This window comes from Theropithecus gelada, chromosome 15 (genome assembly GCF_003255815.1).
Source record: "Theropithecus gelada isolate Dixy chromosome 15, Tgel_1.0, whole genome shotgun sequence".
Classification (NCBI taxonomy): Eukaryota; Metazoa; Chordata; class Mammalia; order Primates; family Cercopithecidae; genus Theropithecus; species Theropithecus gelada.
The window spans coordinates 101,046,586-101,070,951 of record NC_037683.1 but is presented as its reverse complement, the minus strand read 5'-3'; the positions used below and the strand labels follow the sequence as shown (position 1 = coordinate 101,070,951).

The following is a 24,366-nucleotide window of genomic DNA, read 5'->3' as shown; positions in this document are numbered from 1 at the left end:
TTGTCTTCCACCCTCAGACTACAAATGAAGAAAGGGATTCAAGCTGAACAGAGGCAGACTGCGGTGGACGCGGGCATCAGCCACCTAGATCCCTCCTTGACGAACGACTTGTTTCACCATTTGCTGGGAATACTGCTGGAAGACAGACTTGGCTGTCAGGCCCTCCCAGGGTTGCTTCAGCTATGGAGAGCACCCGTGCTGAGTTCTCGCCTCTTTCTGTGGAAGCTTCATACCCAGTGGCTAATCGGGGCAGGTGTAAGGCGGCTGACTAAGGACAGTTCTGTTGAGACACTTTAGTACCACAGCAGCATATGGGGTCAGATGAGACTATTTAGGGGCCCGAGTCATGGTTTAACTTCTCCTTCAATGCAACTATACCCCCTTTCTTCACTTCTTTTAAAAAACAAAACATAAACTCTCAGGGAATGAACTAAGGGCACCCAACATGAGACCACATTCTTTTGATTCCTTCATTCAATGATTATTTATTATTTTATTTTTGAGACGGAGTCTCACTCTGTCCCCAGGCTGGAGTGCAGTGGCACGATCTTGGTTCACTGCAACCTCTGCTTCCCAGGTTCAAGCGATTCTCCTGCCTCAGCCTCCCGAGTAGCAGGACTACAGGTATGTGCCACCATGCCAAGCTAACTTTTTTGTATTTTTAGTACAGATGGGCCACCATGTTGACCAGGATGGTCTCAATCTCCTCACCTCATGATCCGCCCACCTCGGCCTCCCAAAGTGCTGGGATTACAGGCGTGAGCCACCAGGCCCGGCCCATTCAATGATTATTTATTAAGTACCAACAAATACAATGATGACTACTCTTTTATGGAGACTACACCCCATGGAAGTAAACAGATAATAAGTAAATATACTATGAATACAAACACATACACACAGTTTCCTGGAGATGTTCAGTCAGCAATTAGATTAAGTGACTGAGGCTCTGTGGAGACAAGTGAGGGGCTAAAACTACAGATTTAAGGAAAAATGCAAAGGAGAGAGTACATTCCCTCATATAAAATTGTTTCTGCTGCTGAGGTTTCCTGCTCATGGGGCATCTGCAGTTTTGGCACAAGGCACACATTCATTTTCAGGTTTATCAGTTATTCACCGTGGTAATACTGTAGATCAGCAGATTACTGCAGAATCCAATGGACTGAAGCCATAAGCATTCACATCAGGCCTCTGAGGGTCAGTGATCTGGCTTGGCTCTGCTGGGTGGTCCTTCTGCTCCAGTCTGTTCCCCTGTTCTTTATTGCCTCCTTGGTACAGACACTGTAACAGGTGCCCCAGAGGATTCTAAGGTGAACAGGTCAACTCCCTGTGTCTGAGGTTTAAATCCTGTATGAGCAGAGGTTTCCAGCATTAATTCTGCTGTGAGACAGAGGTTGAAGTTGGAGATTTAGGGGCAAGAGAAAGGAGCCCATGCTCCCCTGGGGCCATCAGAAGAGGGGACTCTGAGTGTGGATGGGAGGGGGCCTATACTAGGGAAATGGGCTAACAGTTATGCCATACGTACCTAGATGGGAGAGGGCCTATACTAAGGAAATGGGCAGCATAGACCATGGGAACATGGGAAATGTTCCGTATAGACTAGTAAGCACATTAGCTAACAGTTATGCCATATGCACCTACAATACAGTATTCACTACTCCAAGCACTTTACATGTATGAATGCCAATCTTTATAACCCTGTGGAGTTAGCACCATTATCCTCATTTTACAGATAAGTAAGCTGAGGCTCAGAGAGGTTAAAACACTTGCCCAAGGTCACAAAAGTCAGGTATATGCTGGGGCTTCTGGGATTTGAGCCAGCAGTCTGGCTCCAGAGCCTGTACCCTTGACCTGACCATGGCTGCCCCTTGAGAAACTTCCCTGCCACTGGGGGAGTGCTGAGTGCAGAGAAGACATTTCAAACAGGAAGTGACATTTCAGTTACATCTTCTGGCAGTGAAGTTCCCCCAACAATAACGGGTCCTCATGGGGGAGGATCACCCAACCACAGCCCCTTCCAGTGCCCGCTGTCAGCACAGCAGCTATCTCCTCGCTGGGAGAACACCCCATCTCCCACTGCCTGCTTCCCATGCTGGGCCTGGGCTTGTCTCTCCTGGGATACCTCCAGCTACATTTGCCTCCACCTTTCATTAGGAACCTGAGGTGACTCCCAAGAGAAGGCCCTGGGCTCCTTAAATATCCCAATTCTAACCTGCAGACACCATGGACATACTTATTACTCAAAGGATGGTTGAATAAAGTCTTGATCTGCAAGAAGGACCTAGACCACTGAGCCCCAGGCTGACACTCCCCCTGTGTTCCCTACTTACAGCCCCAGGAAATGAGTCTGGGCAAGGAACGAGAGGCTGGGGACTCTTGTGTTGTGGGTAGAGGGACTTCATATGCCCTGACATGCCCCCTCCACCTCTTTGTGCAGTCAAAGACTGCCTCCCACTCCATTCCTGACCCCCAGCTCTCCCTGCTCTGTTCCTAGTGTCTGCCGTGCCGGCCCATTCTGCCTTCCCTGGTTGGCCCATTCTGCCTTCCCTGGTCTTGCCTGCTAAATATCCTTCCTTTGACCCCAGGCTCCTGCAATGGGCATCAGCACAGCCTCCTTTGAAGGGGCAGTTCCTTCGTGGCCTCATTGTTTCCTTCTGAGTGTCCTCAGACCCACCACTGTGTCACTGTAGGGCACCAGGGCCCAGTGAGGACTGAGATGGGAACAGATCCTTTTTCCTATCAGCTCCTGGGAAACAGAACAGTCAGGGGCTTCTAAGGGGCTGGACAGAGAGGCCACCCAGCACACAGTTGAGGATATCTTCTGTTCATAGAGAGAAGGGGGTAGTGCAGGATACGTTTCATGACATACACTCCTCAAAAATATTGAGCCCAGAACAAATGGCTCAGGCTGATTTCAGCGATTCTAGCAATTTCCATTCATGCAACCTGCATGGGAGATTTTCTGTGCTGATTCAAGACCAAGAGACACATGTACTTCCCCCTTAGAACTCAGGATCCATGACTTCCCATTTCAAAACAAAGAAATCCAAGAAGATCAACTTGGTATACATTACAGTGCATTTTTATTTAAGACATATATTATAAAAGCAGACAGAGCTCCATCCTGCCAACAAAACACAATACAATACAACTAGTACAACATACCCTCATTATGTTAGGGCAGGACATGAGGGGGCAGCGAGAGCCACCAGGAATCCATTTGTACCACAGGGAAGTGGCTATTAGAACATTAAAGGAAGTGATGTTGGCACATTTTATTGGCGGGAGGATTCACCACGAGGAAGAAAAGGCCATAAGGCAACGCCCGGTAAGGAGCAAGGCCCACAAATCCTCGGGTGAGTCTGAGGGAGGAGGTGGTGGCTGTAGGGTCAGCAGGTGGGCACATCCATCACGTGGCTCCCTCTGCTGGGCTTGTGGCCCCATGTGCAATAGAGAAAATATGGAAGGTTGGGTCACCCAATCAGAAACATGAAGCTGGCCAGGCACAGTGGCTCACGCCTATAATCCCAGCATTTTGGGAGGCCGAGGAGGACAGATCACCTGAGGTCAGCAGTTCGAGATCAGCCTGGCCAACATGATGAAATTCCATATTTACTAAAAATACACAATTAGCTGGGCGCGGTGGTGCACACCTGTAATTCCAGCTACTCCTGAGGCTGAGGCAGGAGAATCGCTTAGAACCTGTGAGGCGGAGGTCACAGTGAGCCGAGATCATGCCACTGCACTCTAGCCTGGACAACAGAGGGAGACTCTGTCAAAAAAAAAAAAAAAAAAAAAAAAAAAAAAAAAAAGAAAGAAAAGAAAAGAAAAGAAAAAAGAAAAAAAGAAAGAAACATGAAGCTGAGATGCACTTGCCACTCCAGGGGCATCCTGAGCCTTTGGAAAGAAAGGAGAACCCGTCGACAGGGTTCTCAGAAACATCAGAGCCGGTCGGGCGCGGTGGCTCAAGCTTGTAATCCCAGCACTTTGGGAGGCCGAGACGGGCGGATCACGAGGTCGGGAGATCGAGACCATCCTGGCTAACACGGTGAAACCCCGTCTCTACTAAAAAATACAAAAAAAAAAAACTAGCCGGGCGAGGTGGCGGGCGCCTGTAGTCCCAGCTACTCGGGAGGCTGAGGCAGGAGAATGGCGTGAACCCGGGAGGCGGAGCTTGCAGTGAGCTGAGATCCGGCCACAGCACTCCAGCCTGGGCGACAGAGCGAGACTCCGTCTCAAAAAAAAAAAAAAAAAAGAAACATCAGAGCCACATTTTCTCATGGGGGCTTCCCTGTCTCTCCAGACCCCAGCTCCCAGCAGCCCTCAGGACAGAGCCTGCCCAGCTCTGCCCGTGTCATTTCCCTGACCCCAGCCCTATCAGGCTTCTCCCACACCCGCAGGGCCAGCACCCAGTGTGCTGAGAGAGTGGGGACCCACAACCAGATGAACACATTGGGGGGAAGTGAATCCATTCTCTCTTGGGGTCCTCAGCCTCCCAGTGACAGAAGATCCAGGAGACGTGAGTGGGAGGCCGCCCAACAGGATCTCACATCATACTCCAGATTGCTTAAGGGACACAGATCAGTGCCTCCTCTCCTTGACTGTACCCTCCTCACTCCTTAGCACCAGGCCCGGCTGTTCATCCCTGCTGAGGTGCAACTAAGACCTTCACCTGCAGCTCAGGGGTGCCCCAGACAGGAGCACAAGAGGAGGCTCACTCCCACCCACAACCCAGGCCGGAGTGAATCTGGCTGCCCAGGCTCTGTGTCTGGCTTCTGCCCCAGGACCTAAGCCCATGTAAACTCAGGCTTCCTTGGCCTGCCCTCCCCAGGCCCAGGTTCTAAAGGTGTGCTCCCCACCACTTCCTTGTTGCTCCTCCACTTTGTCCCTAGAATTACAGCCCAGCTCTAGGTGGGACTGTCAAGGTCTGCCCGATGTCTCCCATGAGAAATCAGATTCAGGCCCTTGTGCCTGAAGACTCCTTGTGAAGACTCCAGATGACACCTTCTCCAAGTGCAGCTAAGGAGTCACCTTGGGCTCCTCAGGCTGAGTATACATTTTCTGTACGGAACTTCAGAAAGAAACGGTCAACATTAATTCCTCACTTTGCCAGAGAAAGAAGAAAATGTCACATGCCTTTGATTCCCTCTTTTTACCATGACTCCACTGAGACAAAACTCCTAACACAGAAACCAACACGTATTCTCGACATTGGGTACCTGCTGGAGGTCCTGCCTTAGCCCCGAAGCCTCAGGTTTCCATGGGGACAGGCTGGTTGAGAACTGGCTCAGCTCTCAGCCTGACACCCAACAGTATCCCCACCCAGGGGGTAGACAGTAGTGCAGGCACAGGTTCCGCAGGCTTTCATCTTGTGGAAAGTATGTTAGAGGGTGTCCTTGTCACTCGCCATGCCCCAGAGGAATCAGCAGGGACATCAGGATTGAGAGAAGACATGGCACATCTGACCTCCTGTCCTGGAAACCCTACATCTTTCTGAATCTGCCCATCACATGGACAACATCTAGGAAAGTTCCGCTCTGCACAGTGTTCTGTCTACCAGGTCCACCCATCTGAGGACCCAGATGCTAGAACACACAGATACTGAAGGAGCAACCACCTGCCTAGGTGCAGGTACCCCTGCATCCATCTGTGGGAGGAGGAGCCAGAAACCACCATTTATAAGGATTCTTTGACCCTAAAGAATGAACCAACTATTTAGGAGTAACACAGTGATGCAGAATGATCCACCCTGGTCATTCTGTAGAATACACGTAGAATCCCAGTATACACACCCATTAAAGTCTCAGTATTCTTGCTTCATACAAACATCTGCTTACAGATTCTGAACACACACACAAACCCCAGTGGTGTGTTGCTAACTGCTTAATAAAATGCTCTCCAGGGGGAAGTAGGAAAGCCTAGATTTCTGATGCTTATGTGGTGTAAATATCTCAGCATGACTAATTTTAAGCTACCAACCTAATGCCACTGAACAGAGAGCAGAGAAGAGATGTGCCGTGCCCAGTGGCTACCCCAAGCTAGCACAAGCCAGCTCCAGCACAGCCACATCCTTTCATAGGAATACATGTACACAATGTACCTGCACCCTGAGTAGGACCCTCAACTCTCACCCCAAATATACAAACAAAACCAAACTACGTACCTCCAGAACACAACCTCCTCCTGTATCCTGAATAGACATACACGATTGAGACAGGATAGGGTGGTCATAGCCTCCATTAAAGGAGAACAAACTTGCTAAACAGATGAAGAGAACAAACCATCCAGCAGTGCCCAAGGAGGTCCTGCAGTAAGGAGGTGGTAAAGAAGAAGGGAAAATCTTCAAATTCACGCAAGTGCGAAAACCCGTGATTAGTGTCCCTGGGTTGACCAATGCTCATGATAACAGTGAAAAACACACCCTTGGGTAGAGATTTAAGATGTTAATGATTCACGTGATATAGGCACTAGCATGTGCAGCAACAGCGCATGCGTGTCCAGAGAACCACGCAGAGCGTGCTTAACAGTGAGTGATATAGGCACTAGCATGTGCAGCAACAGCGCATGCGCGTCCAGAGAACCACGCAGAGCATGCTTAACAGTGACACCCCTTCCCACCCCTTCACGAACAGCCAGAGAACCACCCGGAGCGTGATTAACAGTGACACCCCTTCCCACCCCTTCATGAACAGTCATGGAAGGCTCCCATAAAGGAGCTTTCCCCAGTGTCAGTCAGAGCTGTCTCACCTTTGAGCAGCCCACTCTGATCGACTGTTAGAGCGTACATTCGCTTTGCAATAACCTCTCTTGCTTACTTTTACATTAGACTTGCTCTCAAAGTAAGACTTCTTCTGTACAGCAAAGTCAAGAACCTGAAGCAGCCCACCAGCAACACGACTGCTCCCTGTACCGTAAATACACAGACGGACTGCCCAATTACTACTTAAATTTGTAGACAAAACTCTACCTGCCCCAAATGCTCACATCACTGCTAAAACCATATATGTACATATATATGTGCCCAAGTACAAACAGGAACAATGAACACAGTACCCATATATACTATGAACCCTAAAAGGACTAATCCTTCAAGATGGATCAGGAGTAGCTAACTGGGCCTAAACTCAAAATGGAGCCAAGCGGCAATTTGCTGACTGCAGGTCTCACACATGTACCCTGCTTCCTGCAAAAACCACGTACTCGTGTCACCTTGGGACTTTCACAGCTGTCTGTTCCTGTCTATGCCACCTAAATCAAGGGGTACCATTTTGTCATATGGACTTAAGAAATAGATTGTGACTTGCATCAGCCAATCAGAAATAAACAAGCTTGTATCCCTCATTTGCAGAGTGAACCAGATTGGGAATCTGACAACGAAATTTCTCTATAAAAGATAACACCTCTCTTTGTTCTTTCAGAGTGTACCTTTGTTTTGCACTGATGGCTGGGACTCCTTGATGTGCAAACAGCTCACTGGAATCAAATTTCTAATTTTTTTCTTTTGTTGTTGTTTTTTTTTAAGAAAATCCTTTTCGGTAGATTTGTTAACTGTACATAATGAAAATCCTATAGGCATAGGCGCTAAAAAAAATCACAAGGTATACAACACCTGTGTCATGCATGCATCACCCAGAAAAAGAATCACATACAATCCCACAGCTCTAAACTATAAGAATCCATGATTCTTGAATGCAAACACAACCTACACAGCCTCTCTGTTTCCAAATACATGCACTGAACCTCCCACATCTCCCAGAATACAAAATACAGAAGCCACATAAACTGAAATACACACAGAACAACAAACTATTTTTATCAAGTACATATACGTCCACCTCACAAACACTGAGAACACACATACGAGTGGCAACACCAAGTTCTGCGAGTATTACATTTCACGACAGGCACAGAGGACCACTAAGTCTTAATATACCCAAAACCCCTCATATACACACTCACAAACTACCCATGAATACACACCCCACCCTCCCAGACCCAGATAAAACCCGTAAAAAAAAAAACAAACAAACATAAAAACATCAATACTACTCTAATACACACACACAATTTCCATATACCCATGGGCACATACACACTCACACAAATATCCCCAATCCCTGAATGTATGAATTCCCCGAAACACTATCCAATCAATATCCTACATGTCCAGAATACAACCTCCTCACCCCATTCCCCAAACATGCCCAAACACATGTACAAACACCCTAGCATTCTCCAAAGAAATACATTTTAAATACTAACAATCTCATATTTTATAAATAGACTTAGATAATTCATCTATCTGCTGATAAATATACATACAAACCAGAATACACACTCAAGATGCATGGAAATATCTCCAGCATATCATTTATAAATACCCATAAAAACACTCTCCAATCCCAAATTATCCCAATCTTGTATGAACCAGCTCCCACATTGCCAAATACTAAACAATAACCACATCACACACCTCTAATACATATAAATCCAACTCTCTTACTTTCCTGTATAAAAAGAGAACCCCATCTCTCTGTCAGACACACACATACTAAATTCCCAGAATATATAACTCTAATAACCACTTACTGAAAAATACAAGCACATAGCTCCACAAAACATTCATCCAAACTGCCATGCCCTTGAACACACACACACGCAAACGCAATACTCATGTAGTTCTCTACATGCCCTAAATATACCCACAATTAACTAATACACCACAAATATACAAACATGCCACCTCATATCCCCAAATACACATACAGTCCCACAATACCTGAACATACGTAATCACACTTCCAAATGCTCACACAGAAATAACTCCACCATCTTCCAAGACACAGAATCATACAAACTCCACCTCACAACTGCACACATTCACCCTACCAGTCCCCCAGTAGACATGGATCTGCCCTCACACATTGAAACAGCCATACACACCCCCTGAAAATCATGAAAAGAAACACACATCACCATGCAACATGTCCTGAGTACTCAAATGGTCTTCCTACGTTCCCCAAACATGTAAACCAAACACAGTGTACATCCACAAAAATAGAGACAAGCACTTTCTCTATTATTGCCCACGTGCACAAGGTAATTCTTCCAAATCTGCCAAACATTAGACAAATACAAATCCCCAACATTCATCTGGGAAAATACATGGAAAAGACATCTTCACAACCCAAATTCCAAATATCTAACCCCAATTCTTCTGGTATACATATCTTACATCTCATATCCTCTAAATATAAACTCTCTCTCCTACATACTTTCACAAAAACAGTTATGATCTTCTTTTTTGGGGGGCAGGGAATGGAGTCTCACTCTGTCACCCAGGCTGGAGTGCAGTGGCACGATCTGGGCTCACTGCAACCTCCGCCTCTTGGGTTCAAGTGATTCTTCTGCCTCAGCCTCCCGAGTAGCTGGGATTACAGGCATGCACCACCACACACAGCTAATTTTTGTATTTTTAGTAGAGAGGGGATTTCACCATGTTGGCCAGGCTGGTCTCGAACTCCTGACCTCAGGTGATCTGCCCGCCTCCGCCTTCCAAAGTGTTGGGATTACAGGCGTGAGCCACCGCGCCTGGACCAGTTATGACCTTCTTTAATCTGCAATCTCCACACAGACACCACCAACCCACACATGTGAATACATATCAGATTCTCACCAATTAAATACATATCAAATTCCAAACTGAGAATTCATATAAACACATTTTCACATACACAAAACCACCCCACAAATCTCACACCCTCCAAAATCCAAAACAAAACTTCCTGACATTCTCAAGTATACACTAACCCAACCACCCAACATACACACGTGTGTGCAGTAAATTTTAGACACGTGTAGCCTACAATTTACAAATAATATACCACTACTTTTTATTTGTAAATTCCACATAAGCAATTCTCATAGAAGCTTTTCTTGACTTTGGCCATACTCTTGCATCCACAACCAACTGTGCTACCAAGTGAACAGACCATGACTAAAGGCCTGTTCTTCGACTTTGCAGCTGCTCATATCATTGACAAATGGAACATGCATGCTGGCTGATCATTCTGATTAAGTCAATGAGCTTCACAACTCACTCAATGAGGTCGTCCGTGAGAACTTCACTCATTTTACGAGGACACGAGCTACTTCTCTGCTGAACTGCATCACGGTTTCAACTGCTGAGGTTTTCCTTAAGCTTTTGCATTGCCTGGAATGTGAGAGGCATGGCGGAGTCACACTTTGGGGTTCCCGCTGCCTTGTTAAACCTCCCACCTCACTTCGGGGCCAGGTGAGCAAGGGAAACGAGTGCTGCCTGGGCGTCCCGCAGGGCCCCCAGGAGGAACGCTATGAACTCTCCCGCCTTGAACGCAGCCACAGGCCTGCTCTGGCCACAATGTGGGGTCGCCCCGCGGACACTGGTGACCAGCGGGAACATGACCAGGAGGCGATTACCTTCTAATCACACTTGGCTTTAGTTTTAGGTAACACCAAGGAGGACGCCATGAAAGCGAAGGCCGTTGGGTAACCGCCCTTTGCCCTCGCGCTACGCGATACGCGTCTCCCCGCCCAGAACCGCCAGCAACCCCCGCTGGGAGCGGTTGATGGCCGCTGGCAGCACGCGGGAACCCCGCCCGCCGGAACCCCGCCCGCCTCAAGGCTCGTGCGCAGGCGCACGGGGCAGGCCTAGAGCCCGCCCGGCCCGGCAGGAGATGGGGAAATGGAGGGGCTCGGCGCCTGGAAACTTCCTGGGGCCGGACGAGGCCTCCTCTTTGGAACCTCCGTGACCGTGCCTCTGAGAAACCAGCGCGTCGGAAACGACCACTCCTAATTTTCCGTAATACAAACCTGCAGTCAGTGCACTTAGGTAACACCCTTGCTGAAAGGTTTACCTTTGGAGGGTTTATCCTAAAGCAAAGTATCCTCGAATTGCATGTCTTGCATTGCGTTTGGACTGCATTTATTTCATTCCTGCTAATGCCTTTCAAAAAATAATGTGCCCTGTTTTCCTACTCAGTCTGGAGGTTCCATTAAAGAACATTTCTGGCAAAGAATTTTAGACCGGAAAACAGGCTCCGAAAGATACTTTCTTCTGACTCAGTTCCCAGAGTTTTTCCTATTGTATTCAAATGATTTCTAGAGATATTTTTGTTATAGCTTTGATCAATTTCTGTCCACAAAGCAGCAGATAGTAGGGGAACAATTCCACACTCCCCCACCCCCGACTCTGCAACACAGTGCAGAATTCCAGTTGGCCATAAAAACTAGTAGAGAAGCAACTCACTGACTTGAGTTTGTAATAGCTTCAGAAGAACTTTAATCATCACATCCTTTCTGCTCATTTGCAGGATTCCTATCCTCTGTCTCCACGTGATAACACTAAAGAGCCTTTGCATCTATACCGGCTCAGGGCCTCAAGTGCAGAGACTGAGAGCTCTGCAGGATACAGCATGGAGCCGCCATTCCTCTACCGTTCCGTGATTGAGTGGAAGAGCATGTGTACTCTGAACAGGGGATCCAAACCCTGAGATGTTCTTTCTCAGCAGTCAGTGCAGCACAGGACTTTCTGTGGGAATGCTAAGAGAGCAGGGGCCAGAGGGCTTTTAGCCACCACTTCCCATGGCCAGTCTTCACAAATTACCTTTGGCTAATTTGATGGTCTCTCCTCTTGGGGTCTAGGACTTCAAACATGTGCAGAAGCAATTGCAGAATTGAGGCAAGACATTGTTCCACAGTATATTTTTTGTATCACTGGCTCAGAAAAAGACTCATTGAAATCCTGTATCAAAGCCGTGTGTGAACATCTTGAGAAAGCATCGGTTCACTGACTTGACAAGGGAGGAGGCAACCAAGAATTCTGCCCTTTTTCAGTGCCTGAGTGTGATATTTTGCCTCAACATCCCTCTTAGATGAAATTGTTGATTGAAAGTCATTTAAGTTTTTGCCCCATGATAAAAGATCAGGTCCTCAGAAAGATCTCCAAAACTTTTACTGTTTGTTTGGTTTGGTTTTGTTTTGGGAAGTTTACCATGATTTTGCTTGAATTGCTGTCTGTTGATCTTCTCAGCTAAGATGGAGGTAGAGTTGCACAGTGGAAGAGGACTGCATGTAAGGAGGCAGCTCTGTCTCAGAGGACAAAAGGCCTGGGAGCACCCAGACAGGCAGTCACTCCCCTCCCAGTGGCCACTGTGGGGGTATTTCATAGAAATGCTTGCTGGACCATTCAGGTTTAGAGTTGGGACAAAACTGGGAACTCATGAGAATATTGGACAGGAGTTAGGAAATGACCTTCTCATGCAGCTGGGGCAAGGAGGGGAGAACCTTGGGATTGAAACTTGCAGTCCACCGCCTGCCCCTGCAGTGTGGCCCCTGTTACATTTTCCTGCAACTCTGCCTTCTTGAGTGCAAATGTCTTCGAAAGGGGCAAATGCTTCATAAGTGCCAACAGGGTGTGTTTCAGCGAACGTTCACAGTGTGCACCGATCCGGCTGAAGGCCTCTTCCCTTCCCCATCACCCTCCCATCAGTGCAAAATTACCCTGCCCAGCAGGGAGTGAGGCGTGTGTCTCAGAAGATTTTGTTGCTGTGCTCTGAGTACTCACTCCTCATCTCCTTTGACCAGTTATCCTAACACTCCCCTTGTTCACAACACAGAACATGAGTGCTCTTTCCTGTCATTGTGATGCTGATAAGCAGACAGTGATTTCAGTGTGAAAATGAGAATGAAGTTTTTTTTTTTAAAGACAGGCTACAATAATTCTCACGCAGAGAGGCACATACGATGACACTGGATTCCAAACAGCAAGAATGTATGGAGAAGATGAGGCCAACAGTGAGCTGAGAGAGGCCAGCCAGGGTTCACACATGCGAGGGAATGCATGGGAATGGGGATGGGACGTTGGTGGATAGCATCCTGGCTTGTCTCAGAATGGACATGGGTTGTGGATTTCTAACTCCTGGAGAAACCAGAGTTCTAGGAATTGTAAGCTGCTTTATGTTAGGAAAGAAAAGACGGTGTTCTGCCCTTCTGTCCCTTACAACTGTGCATACTGCCACTAAACCTGGAAGCTGAGAAGGGTATAATGGCTACTCCTGACTTCTTCTCATCAAATCAGCCTGCTATTGTTTTCTGCAATGGTTGTGTTTTGTGGTGAAGCCAAGATTCACACCTGAGTCTCCTTACTGCAAGTTCTCACTCTCACAGTGGAGGGTTAACAATAATCACTTCATATGTTGCACTTTTTTGGAAAGAGTTACCAGATAAAGTACAAGATCCCGGTGAAATGTGAATAACACAGATAAAGGAAAAACAGATTTTTTGTAAAAGTATACTCCAAATATCACATGGATCACAATTATAATAAAAACTAATTCACTGTTTTATCTTGAATTCAAATTCCACTTGGTATTTGTTATTCATACTTGCTGAATCCTGCCACTGTATTCTTTTGCATAGTTGTGATTTTAAGGAACAGTACAATGTCTTATTCTAGGATTTACCTACAGAAATAGAGAAGCCACATTACTAGGATAAACACAGTCATTGTAAATACCAGGAAAGCATTGGAACATATTAATACAGTAATTTTTACCCCCCAAAACCTGAAAGCATTTTTAGACAGCAAAAATAACTTCATTATGCTTTTTTTTTTTTTTTTTTTGAGACGGAGTCTTGCTCTGTCGCCCAGGCTGGAGTGCAGTGGCGCAATCTCGGCTCACTGCAAGCTCCGCCTCCCGGGTTCACGCCATTCTCCTGCCTCAGCCTCCCGAGTAGCTGGGACTACAGGCGCCCGCCACTGCGCCCGGCTAATTTTTTCTATTTTTAGTAGAGACGGGGTTTCACCATGGTCTCGATCTCCTGACCTTGTGATCCACCCGCCTCGGCCTCCCAAAGTGCTGGGATTACAGGCGTGAGCCACCGCGCCCGGCCCATTATGCTTTTGATTGCATAATATATCTCTGGAAAGATGAAAAACAATCAGATAACACCTGTTTCCTCCAGGAAAGCAAATGTGGTGGCCAGGGAGAAAAGATGGGAGGAAGGCTGGTCATTGCCTATTCCACTGTGCACAGTTTGAATTTGGAACCATGCAAAAGTATTGCTTGGTTAAATTAAAACCATTCAAAAGATAAAAAATAAACATTTAACACCATCACAATATGCTAGGAAACAAAATGAATGGATTTCTGGTCTCGGTACTGTAGGTCGCATAGCCACTCTTTCCTGGACTGAGGCTTCCCAGGAAAGGGGATGGGAAGTAAGGCTGGCCTGCTGGTATGGACAGAGATTCCAGCAACATACATGACTCGGGGGCACAAGGATTGCTTCCTAAACAATGATGAGCACACAGCCAACTAATAGCCTGGATGGGCTGAGACCATCCTGATTTCAAACACCCAGTCCCCTTGCCTTCCTGAGAACTTCTGTGTTTCTCAGACTGAAAACGTGTTCTGAATTTTGTTCAGGAAGTGCGGCCCCTGTTGAAATTCATCAAGAGTGGGAAAAAGCCAAAGGGGGAAGGAGCATGGGTTGCTTGGCACAAAAGTAGGTCTGTTCATAAAGAATGGAAGTAAAGGCGACATCAGGTAGAAGGTTTTGCTGTGAGTCAGGACAATTTAAAAGTTGCCTAAAGAGGTGCACGCCATCTGTGTTGCTGCCGTCCAGTTGGAAGGGAAACTCAGGTTCTTGCCTAGTGGCTGGAGCCCTTCACAGAATGTCCCCCACCCCTACCAGCTGCCCACTGCCCCTCCCCCTCTGCAGAATGTCTGGGGTCCTATGTTCTAAACCTATTTACATTCAAATTTTCCCTGCTCCACTTGGACTCAGGAGCATCTGCTGAGCCAGGTCACTCTCTGTGTCCTACCCTTGACTTTTCTCATTGCGGAAACTGCCAGACAGCAGTGGGCAGTGCCCAGCCTGAGGGGATGGCTTCAAATGGAGGTGAGCCTATAGGGATGGGGGCATTATCTGAGTCTGCCATGCCTCAACTCCTTGGGAATTCAAATTTGAACTGCCCCTGGGGACAGCTGATAGGGCTGATGTTGAAGAGGGAGGGAGCACTGGATGTCCCCAAGGACGTCACACCTGGGGATGGCCATGGCACCCTGAGTCTGTGGTTAGGGAGGATGGCTCCTTAGAGGTGGATCAAGGGATCAAGATGCCTGGGGGAATACACCGTGTAGAGGAAAGGATGGAGTGGATGGACTGATCCTTTCTAGAGGGGGACAGGTCACGTCATTGTGTGTTTGTAGAGAGTGGTGGGATCGTGTTGTGCTGGTGGCCCAGGGAGAATGACGGGCAAGCCTGAGCCCTGTGCCATGTCTTCAGGCACCTGGAAGGTGCCCTTCCATAGTGTTCAGAGGGATTTGGGCGGAGCTTTCTAGATCTTAGGGAGGAGTGGGGAGAAGTGGTCTCAGCCAGAAAACTGTTGGGTGGGTTGGCTGTGACAGAGCATGTAATGACAACCTCTGGGTGGGCGAGGCTGGGGGCTACTATAACTGCCACAGCCCAGAGCCTCTCAGCTCCCGCCCCAGAGCTGGCTGCTCCGTCAGTTGAGGTAGCTGTTGGCTTTGATCCAACAGGGGTGGGGACAAATGGGGAAGTTCAGGTAACATATGGCCTGGACTTCCTGAGATGTTCTGAATTGTTTGCCCTTTTGTGGAAGCTCAGGTCTTCAGACCCACTTCCTCTTGTCTACTAGCTCATGGCCTGTCCTCTCCTCATGGCCTGTCCTTTGCACTTTGTGTTACTGTGGAGATGAAGAATTTGCTCCTATTCCATTTATACTACCTCATGAAATGGGGACAGGTGTGGATTCTTGCTGGTTCTCAGTGGATGGGTCTGGAAAGGCTGGTTTCCTTTTCAGTAGAGGAAGGAGAATAGCGCACAAATAGGAAGATGGTTCTTTTATTATTATTATTATTATTATTATTATTAAAGTTAGGATGTGTGTCTTGAATGATGAGGTGCATGTGCTGTATCCCTTATTCCCCCTGACTAGAGACTGCATGAGGTCGTAGTGAACAGGGATGAGTTCCAGACAACTTTGCCTTACCTGGCCTGTGGCCCGGGAACCCCTGGTTCTTGGTTGGTCACTATGTCAGTTATTGGGAGCTCAAAGGAGAAGGATCAGAGATGCTCCTTGTCCCACTACCTATTGTAACATGACCAGCAGCTGCAGAAATCCCTGGGCACCTCCCCTGATAGCCCTGCTGCTCACCAATTGCTGGCTGAGTTCTAATCGTGTGCAGCTGTTGCTGGCTGTGCGGTGACAGTATCTCAGGGGACTCCACCACTGCCTTTCAGACCTGCTCCCTGGTAACCGAGCTTCCTGAGTGGCAGCTGGGACCACTGAGCACTGAGCAATGGGTGGTCCGAATCTGACCCCCATTTAGCACTTGCTGTGGGGACAGGACAGCAAGTGCCAGGTCCTGTGTCAGGACACTGTGCCACAGTGTCCTGTACCAGGACAATCACTTGCATGCTGGGCGTGAAGAGTTATGGATTATCTTCAGGGTTCCTAGGGTGCTGGCTTGGGAAAGATTTCCATCCAGTGGTTTTCTTTTGTTCTGTTTGAGCTAGGAAAGAAAGGGGTTTACAAGAGCTTCAGGAAAAGGAAGATTGAAGAGAAGTTGTGGCCATAATATTCGGAAGCTTCTGGCTTCCTGCCGGCCTTCTCAGTGCCGAGCACTGCCCTGGGGTAGGCCCCTCACCTGTTGCTGAGCATGCTGAGGACCACCAAGCCGCTGAGACTCATCCCTGACCCATGGCTTGGGAGATGCCTGTGAGGCTGATGGGGTCTGCCAGGGACACCTGAGGGAGACCCTCGGGCAGCAAAGGCTTGGCTGTTGCTTCTTCGGAGACAGGGGTCAGGGAGTCTTGGTGATCGGGGCCAGGCTCTCTAGTGGAGCGACTCCTGTGGAGGAACAGAGCATCCCATGCACGCTCAGGGACACTTGCAAGCTGCAGAGTTTCCCTGTCACACGCCCTCAGCTGTTGGGACTCCCCTCTGATTCCCCAGTGACTAGTGAGGACCAGGAGACCCCAGCTCATTCATCTCTTTCCTTTGTCTCCACAGCATACCCAGTGCTGGGACCGGGCGTGACCGTGAACCCTGGCGCCTCCCTGTCTGTGTTCACGGCTCTGCCCTTTACCACACCCGCTCCTGGCCCAGCACACGGGCCACCCCTCGTGACTGCAGCGGTTCCTCCCGGCGGCCCTCTGGTGCTGTCTGCCTTCCCCAGCACACCTCTGGTGGCAGGACAGGATGGCCACGGCCCGAGTGGGGCTGGGGCTTCTAATGTCTTTGTCCAGATGAGGACAGAAATGGGGCCTGTGAAGGCCCCTCAGGCACAGACCTTGGTCCTAACTCAGAACCCCCTTGTCTGGCAGGCTCCAGGCGCCCTCTGCGGAGGTGTCGTGTGTCCACCTCCCCTACTCCTGGCAGCTGCTCCTGTGGTGCCTGTTATGGCTGCCCAGCTGGTTGGGGGCACCCAGGCCTGTGAGGGAGGCTGGTCCCAGGGCCTTCCTGTTCCACCACCACCACCACCGGCTGCCCAGATGCCCCCCATCATGTCCCACGCTGGGCCATGGCCACAAGGGGCTCATGGAGAGGGCAGCCTGGCTCCCTCCCAGACCAAGGCCCCACCAGACGACTCCTGTAATCCCAAGAGTGTCTATGAGAACTTCCGACTCTGGCAGCGCTACAAGCCCTTGGCCCGTAGGCACCTTCCCCAGAGTCCTGACACCGAAGCGCTTTCCTGCTTCCTCATGTGAGTGTCCTTGGGGCACCAGAGCTCGTCCTGCAGCTCACACGTAAAGAGGCTGCTGAATGGACAGGAGGTCACGCTGTTCAGGGGAGCTTGCAGGGCGGTTGTGAGGGTGATGGGTTGCACTACGGGAAGGTACATTTTCAACAACATTAATCTGGCTGTGGCTCAGAACAGACTGTCAGGGGCCTCAACTGCCCGTCACTGTCCCGTGAGTCCAGCCAATCCTTACTTTCAATAATTTTCACAACAACGTTTACAGAAGACCTAGGTCAGAGAGGGTTCCTGGTGTGACGTGAGCGACGGTTTGGGTTTAGGTCTTTGAGTACACACTCCAGTGCCTCTCCTTGAACCCAGTATTGATGGCCAGGAGCACATCACATGGGGCTGGGGGGAGGAGCTGCAGGGCCCGGCGGGAACCTGGCACATGCCCGCAGTTCTGCCCAGGTCCAGCACCACGGGGGTGGAGCCTGCACAGGGGGATGGGCTTGGGCCCCGCACCAGGGTCGATGCTGGGCAGGTATTTGCATCTTCACCCTCAATCCCTCCTAGAAAAAGGGACAATGATGCTTCATTCAGAGGATGGCGAAGAGATGACTTGAGCTCACATATGACATGTATAACACAGTGTCTGGCACATGCTATGACATATTACATGATAGCAATTATGATTACTGTCCCCATTACTATCATTATCAGGACTAGGCCATCTAGGAGAGTGCTCCCCAAAGCCATAGGCTCCAGTGATAGCTCTGAGTGCACCACGAGCCCAGCAGCCCAGGGCCGTGGACTGTGGTGACTGTGAGGCAGCAACGTCAGCATCCAGGAGAGTTTGTGGTTTCATTCCCAGTCCCTGCCTCTCTCCACCCTGTGGCACCTCTGTCACCCTGTGTTTCCCGCTGATGAGCAAATGGGAGCTTGAGCACATCCACCGTGCAACACACTAACCGTTCCCCTAGGGAAGTCCCCTGCCTGGGGTGTAGGTGGAAGGCGGCCCCATGTTCATCCCCAACAACCTCACTGCCCCTGCACCCTGGAACTGGTTGCATTCCCCCTTGGAGCGGAGTCCCGGTGCACTGGGGACCCTGATTCTTGGAGTGGAGCTGCCCCAGGCTCACAGGCCTTTGCCATGGCTCCTGTGGGAATGTGGGAAGCTGTACCCGGCTGCTTGCAGTGAGCTTGACACTGCTCTGCTTTGGTTCTGGACGTGTGCTCCTGCTCCTCATGCTTCAGGACCCTGAAGCTGCATCCCCAGGGGCTGCCTTGCTCCAGAGTCCCCAGGAAGCTGGTTAAATCTCAGTCCTGGGGCCCAGGAACCTGCACTTTAACCCTCGCTCCCAGGTCATTCTGTGTGCACGCTGTCTCAGTCAGCTCAGGCTCAGCTGTAACAAATCCCATAGACTGGGTGCTTTATCAAGACACATTCATGTCTCCCAGTTCCAGAGGCCAGAAATCCCAGATCAAGGTGACAGCAGATTGGGTGTCTGGTCAGGGCCCTCTTCCTGGCTGGAGAGAGCTGCCTCGGCTGTGTCCTCTGGTGGCTGAGAGGAAAAGCCCTGGCGTCTCCTCCTGCCCTTATCAGGGCTCGGATTCCATGACTGGGACCCACGCTCATGACCTGCTGTAACCATGACTGCCTCCAAATACCGACACACCGGCGCTGAGGGCTTCAGCACAGGAATGTTGGGGACACATATGTTCCACCCATAGTACTGAGTTCACTTCTCAACATCAGAACACCGAGGACTTGAGGGGCAGTCGGAGAGGCCACTCCGTAGCTTGTGTTGATGTTCGATCTTGGGGGCATGTCCTGGGGCCTGAGGAGCCCACATAGGGGAGAACAGGACATGGACAGATGGCAGGACAGGTGTGGGGAGGACAGGGGCCAGGTGTTGGGACCAGGTGGACTCGGGATGAAGGGTGGGCTTATAGACTGGGGCTGACTGCACTGGTTTACAGCCCAGTTCTCCGATCCCTGGCCCGGCGGAAGCCCACCATGACGCTGGAGGAGGGACTGTGGCGGGCCGTGCTCGAATGGCAGCACACGAGCAACTTTGACCGGATGATCTTCTACGAGATGGCGGAAAAGTGAGTCTGGGGTCCTGGGGGCAGGGCCCGCGGGGCAGAGTGAGACTGAATGACGGAGGCCTGGTGGCCGTGGTGGCTTCTCAGCATGGAGCATGAGGAGGGTGTGGACAAACACAGGATGCTCTGGGCCCCTGGCTCCCTCAGGAAGCTGCTCCTGCCACCTAGAGTGTTCTGGGGTCTCTGTCCTGCCCTTTTGGGAAGCACCCCCTGCCTGGCCTGGGCCAACCCCTGCCTTGACACTGGAGGTCATGGCGGGAGCAGCCAGCGTCGCAACCCAAAGTGGGTCACCTCCAGCTGTGGGGATGAGGAGAAGGGGCGCTAGTGACTATAGACAGAGTGGGGTGCAGGCTCCTCACAGCAGTGGCCAGAAGTCGGTTTTCTGCCATCCCAGCCTGGCCAGGGAGTTTGGGCAGGGGAGACCTGTATCCGGGACACCATGAGACCCATCTCTGGCCTGACCGCCTTTGCTCCTGGGCAGTGCCCTCCGTGAAGACAGACAGACCTCAGCCTCAGGGGAAAGGGGCCCTGTCCTCCGGGCTCAGCTTTTGCTTCCTCCCGACCAGGGGTCTCCCGGGCCTCGTGCCCCTGGGTTATCTTTCAGGGACCCGCAGTCCCAGCCTCAGGACTCCTGCATCTGGGCATCATCCCTGACGCCGTCTGCCATCAACCCCACCGCTGGGCAGCTGAAACCTGGAGGAGGAGTCCCCCGGGACCCTCCTGGACCTCGTGGCCCTGACTTGAGTCAGGAAGCCCCTTTGATGCCATGGGCTCTGCAGGGGCCGGGTGAGGGAGGGTGAGCCCAGAACTCTGGGAGCAGCTCCCTCCTGGGACTGGGGGATGAGACCCAGTGAGGGCCTGGACAGCCCACCCGAGGCATTGCCTCCCATCCCTGCCCTCGGCCGCTGCCTGGTCCTGGGGACAGGGGGCCTGGACCCTCTCCGCACAGCCTGGGCCTCCTTCACCCCCAGGTTCCTGGAGTTCGAGGCTGAGGAGGAGATGCAGATTCAGAAAGCGCAGTGGATGAAGGAGCCCCAGAGCCTGCCTCCTCCAGCCCCGCCAAGGCTTGAACCTCAAGGACCCCCGGCCCCTGAGGTGGCCAAGCAGCCAGGTACAGCTTCCCACATTTCCACAGGAGCCATGGCAAAGGCCAAAGGGGCCAAGGGAGACCACTGTCCTCACACCCCATGCTTCCCTTCAAGAGGGGGATTTGCTCCCTCCAACAGGACAGCTTCCGGAAGCATATGTTGGGTATTGACCAGGTCAAGTTTCCTAGCTACTCTCTCCCCTCGCCCATCCAAAACTCCACATATGCTCTGCCCAGGAAGCAGGGATTAGCGGGGAGAGTACATGGCATATTGGTGGCTCCAAACTTCCTCCCAAGCGATGCTGTCTCAGATGTGGCCCTCCTGCGCGTCTCCTCTGGGGGTGCTGTGGTTCAGGTGGTCCTGACCAGCTGGGACCCACTTCACATCCCCAAGCCCTGCCCTCCCCTGTGTGGTGCAGGCAGGAGGAGCGGCCCTCACCACGCTCGGCCTCCTCCTTCTCTGCCTCAGTGTACCTTCCCAGCAAGGCCGGCCCCAAGGTCCCGACTGCTTCCCTGCCACCACCCAGGCCCCAGAGGCCAGCGGAGACCAAGGCCCGCCTGTCACCACCCAGGCCCCACCGGCGAATAGAGACCAAGGCCCGCCTGCCACCACCCAGGCCCCAGAGGCCAGCAGAGACCAAAGTCCCCGAGGAGATCCCCCCAGAAGTGGTGCAGGAGTATGTGGACATCATGGAGGAGCTGCTGGGGCCTCCCCTCGGGGCCACGGGGCAGCCCGAAAAACAACGGGAAGAGGGCGAAGTGGAGCAGCCACAGGAAGAGGATTGGACACCCCCAGACCCGGGCCTCCTGAGCTACATTGACAAGCTGTGTTCCCAGAAAGACTTCGTCACCAAGGTGGGCTGGCCTGGAGTGCTGGGGTCTGCAGGATTCTGGGGGGTGGCACTCCCAGGTCCTTGGAATTAAGCTCTGTTCCTTAGCTATTCAGCAGCGTGTGTATTTCCATGGATTTGAGTGTCTGTGTATGTGATTGTGTGTGTCTGTGTGTTGCTGTGTGTTTGTATCTGTGATTTGTTACTGTGTGTCTTTGTGGGTGTGAGTGTGGAGTGTGTAGGTTACCTGTGTCTGTGTCTTTTCCTGTGTCATATGTGGGTCTGTTTGTGTGTCTGTGTGTGCTTTGTGTGTCTCTGTCTGTATGTGTGTATGCTACCAGGTCTGTGGTCTGTGTGTGTAGCTGGTGGTTGCCATGATATGAGACAGCCCCAGGAAGGTGGGTACGGGGCGCTCCCCGCTTTCTGCATCTCCTTCAGGTGTCCTTGCCTCCAGGTTACTTCCTGCACAGGAAACTCACACCTTCTTCCTTCCGTTCCCAGGTAGAGGCCGTCATTCACCCCCGATTCCTGGAAGAATTGCTTTCCCCAGATCCACAGATGGATTTCTTGGCCCTAAGCCAGGAGCTGGAGCAGGAGGAAGGACTCACCCTTGCCCAGGTGAGCAGGAGGGGCAGGAGGGACCCAGCACACAAGGCCCACCTGAATGTCTAACCCCACCCTGCTGGGGATGCTCGGCTTCTTGAGGAGCCACTACAGGGTGCGAAGAGGCAGGTTCAGAGGGAGTGGGATGGAGAGGAGCCAGGGAGAGGAGTCAGGATGCAAGCTGCAGTGAGGCCCAAGGGGACGCCCAGCAGAGCCACACCCTCTCTCTTTGACATAAAGCCCAGCTGCCTCAGGCTTCCCTGCCTCCCGCCCAAGTGCCCTGGTCTCCACTACCCTGGGCCCTGCTCACACCTGGGGCAGCGCCAGTAAGTGCCCCGTTTCCTCCCGCAGCTGGTGGAGAAGCGCCTCCTACCTTTGAAGGAGAAACAGCATGCGAGGGCAGCCCCTAGTCATGGCGTGGCCCAGTTGGACTCAAGTCCTTCTAAGTTTGCAGCTGCTCAAGGAACAGAGAGAGACATCCCTGACCCCCAACAAGGGGTTGACATGGAAACCTGCCCACCCCAGACGGCTGCCCGGGACCCTCAGGGACGAGGCAGAGCACGCACCGGCATGGCCAGGTCCAAAGACCCTGCGGTGCCTTTGGGATGTCAGGATTCCTCCGGGCTGAGGGCTGCTCGGTCATTCTCTCCTCCCCAGGACCACAGACCCACCTGCCCTGGCCTGGGGACCAAGGACGCCTTGGATCTCCCTGGAGGGTCTCCTGTCAGGGAGTCACACGGACTGGTTCAGGGGTCAAGTGAGGAGGAGGAGCTCCCCAGCCTGGCCTTCCTCTTGGGTTCCCAGCACAAGTTGCTGCCCTGGAGGCTACCCCAGAGCCCTGTCCCTGCCTTGGGCCTTCTCAGCCCAGAAAAATGGGGACCCCAGGGAGTTCTTCAGTCCCCATCTGCTCAAAGAAGAGGCCTCAGCCTAGCACCCTCTCTTGCTACCAAGTCCAAGAAGCGACCTCTCTTCGGAAGCCCATCCCCTGCTGAAAAGACACCCCACCCAGGGCCTGGGCTCAGGGTCTCTGGGGAGCAATCCCTGGCTGGGGGGCTCGGTGGCCCCTCACAGTCTCAAAAGAGAAAGGGTGACCTCTTGGTCTCCAGGAAGAAGAAGAAGCGGCATTGTAGCCAGTAGGGGCTTCCGGGCAGACTCTTGGTGCCAATCTCCAAGGGTGGGGCTCTGGCATCCGATGCCCCAAAGCAGTCAAAAGCTTCTTCTCCCCCAGTGCTGATCTTGCTGGGCCTTAGCTTTGGAGGGTAGGGGAGGGAGGGGAGGGAGAGGGTGGCTGAATAGGGAGGGCAGGAAGGGAGAAGGGTAGGGGAGGGAGGCGAGGGAGAGGGTGGCTGAATAGGGAGGGCAGAAAGGGAGGAGGGTAGGGGATGGAGGGGAGGGAGAGGGTGGCTGAATGGGGAGAGCAGGAAGGGAGGGCCTGGGGGGAAGGGGCGGGGGGTGGGAAGCACTGCCTTGGGGACCTCGAGTGTAAATGTAAATAAATGTAGTTGTGTTGGAAAATGCTCTCAGGGCTGCTGCCTCTGTCCTGGGGCTGTGCTGCTCCGTGGAGGGCGTCTGTGAGGGAGGGCAGAGGAACTGGGAGACGCCAGGCACTAGGAACCCACAGGGGCAGGCCCCACTCTTTCCTCCTGGTGTAAGGGGCCCCTTCAGATGCTCCAGGGACTGACAGATGCTGAGGAAGCCCTGATCCCTCCCACAACCCACTCACAAGGCCCCACCTGCTTTAGGGAGGCTTCTCAGGGCCTCCCATCATTATCAGTATCCCTGGAAAATCCTGGGATAGAGAGAGCTGGCTGACTTTTGTTCTGCTCGGTGGGAGCTGAGGAGAAGGCAGCTGCCTACAACATGGACACGGGGAGAGGGGGCCGCTCCTGCTTAACCCTCATCAGGAAGAGCGCGGGCACTGGGCTGAGGGGAGACGTTGAGGTGACCGTCCACACGGGTGTGTTTGGGATACAACGGGAGTGGGGGAAGT

General features: G+C 51.6%; 1 protein-coding gene across 3 annotated transcripts; it reads left to right on the top strand.

Annotated features, from left to right (window-relative positions):
• The first annotated feature begins 13,972 nt into the window (after positions 1 to 13,972).
• LOC112607651 (NUT family member 2D) lies at positions 13,973 to 24,067 on the top strand. Of its 3 annotated transcripts, XM_025358804.1 has the most exons (9): positions 14,799 to 14,943; positions 17,081 to 17,774; positions 19,731 to 19,859; positions 20,828 to 20,967; positions 21,413 to 21,495; positions 21,541 to 21,798; positions 22,275 to 22,391; position 22,491; positions 24,030 to 24,067. In XM_025358804.1, exons 1-9 carry the CDS (start codon positions 14,928 to 14,930, stop codon positions 24,065 to 24,067), a joined length of 1,476 nt encoding a protein of 491 aa, XP_025214589.1. In that variant the 5' UTR covers positions 14,799 to 14,927. The 3 variants fall into 3 exon arrangements, with proteins under 3 accessions (XP_025214588.1, XP_025214590.1, XP_025214589.1); XM_025358803.1 differs by lacking the exons at position 22,491; positions 24,030 to 24,067 and adding exons at positions 22,728 to 23,718; positions 23,820 to 23,890 and having other exon boundaries at positions 13,973 to 14,943; positions 21,413 to 21,798; XM_025358805.1 differs by having other exon boundaries at positions 14,740 to 14,943; positions 21,413 to 21,798.
• The last annotated feature ends 299 nt before the right edge of the window (positions 24,068 to 24,366 follow it).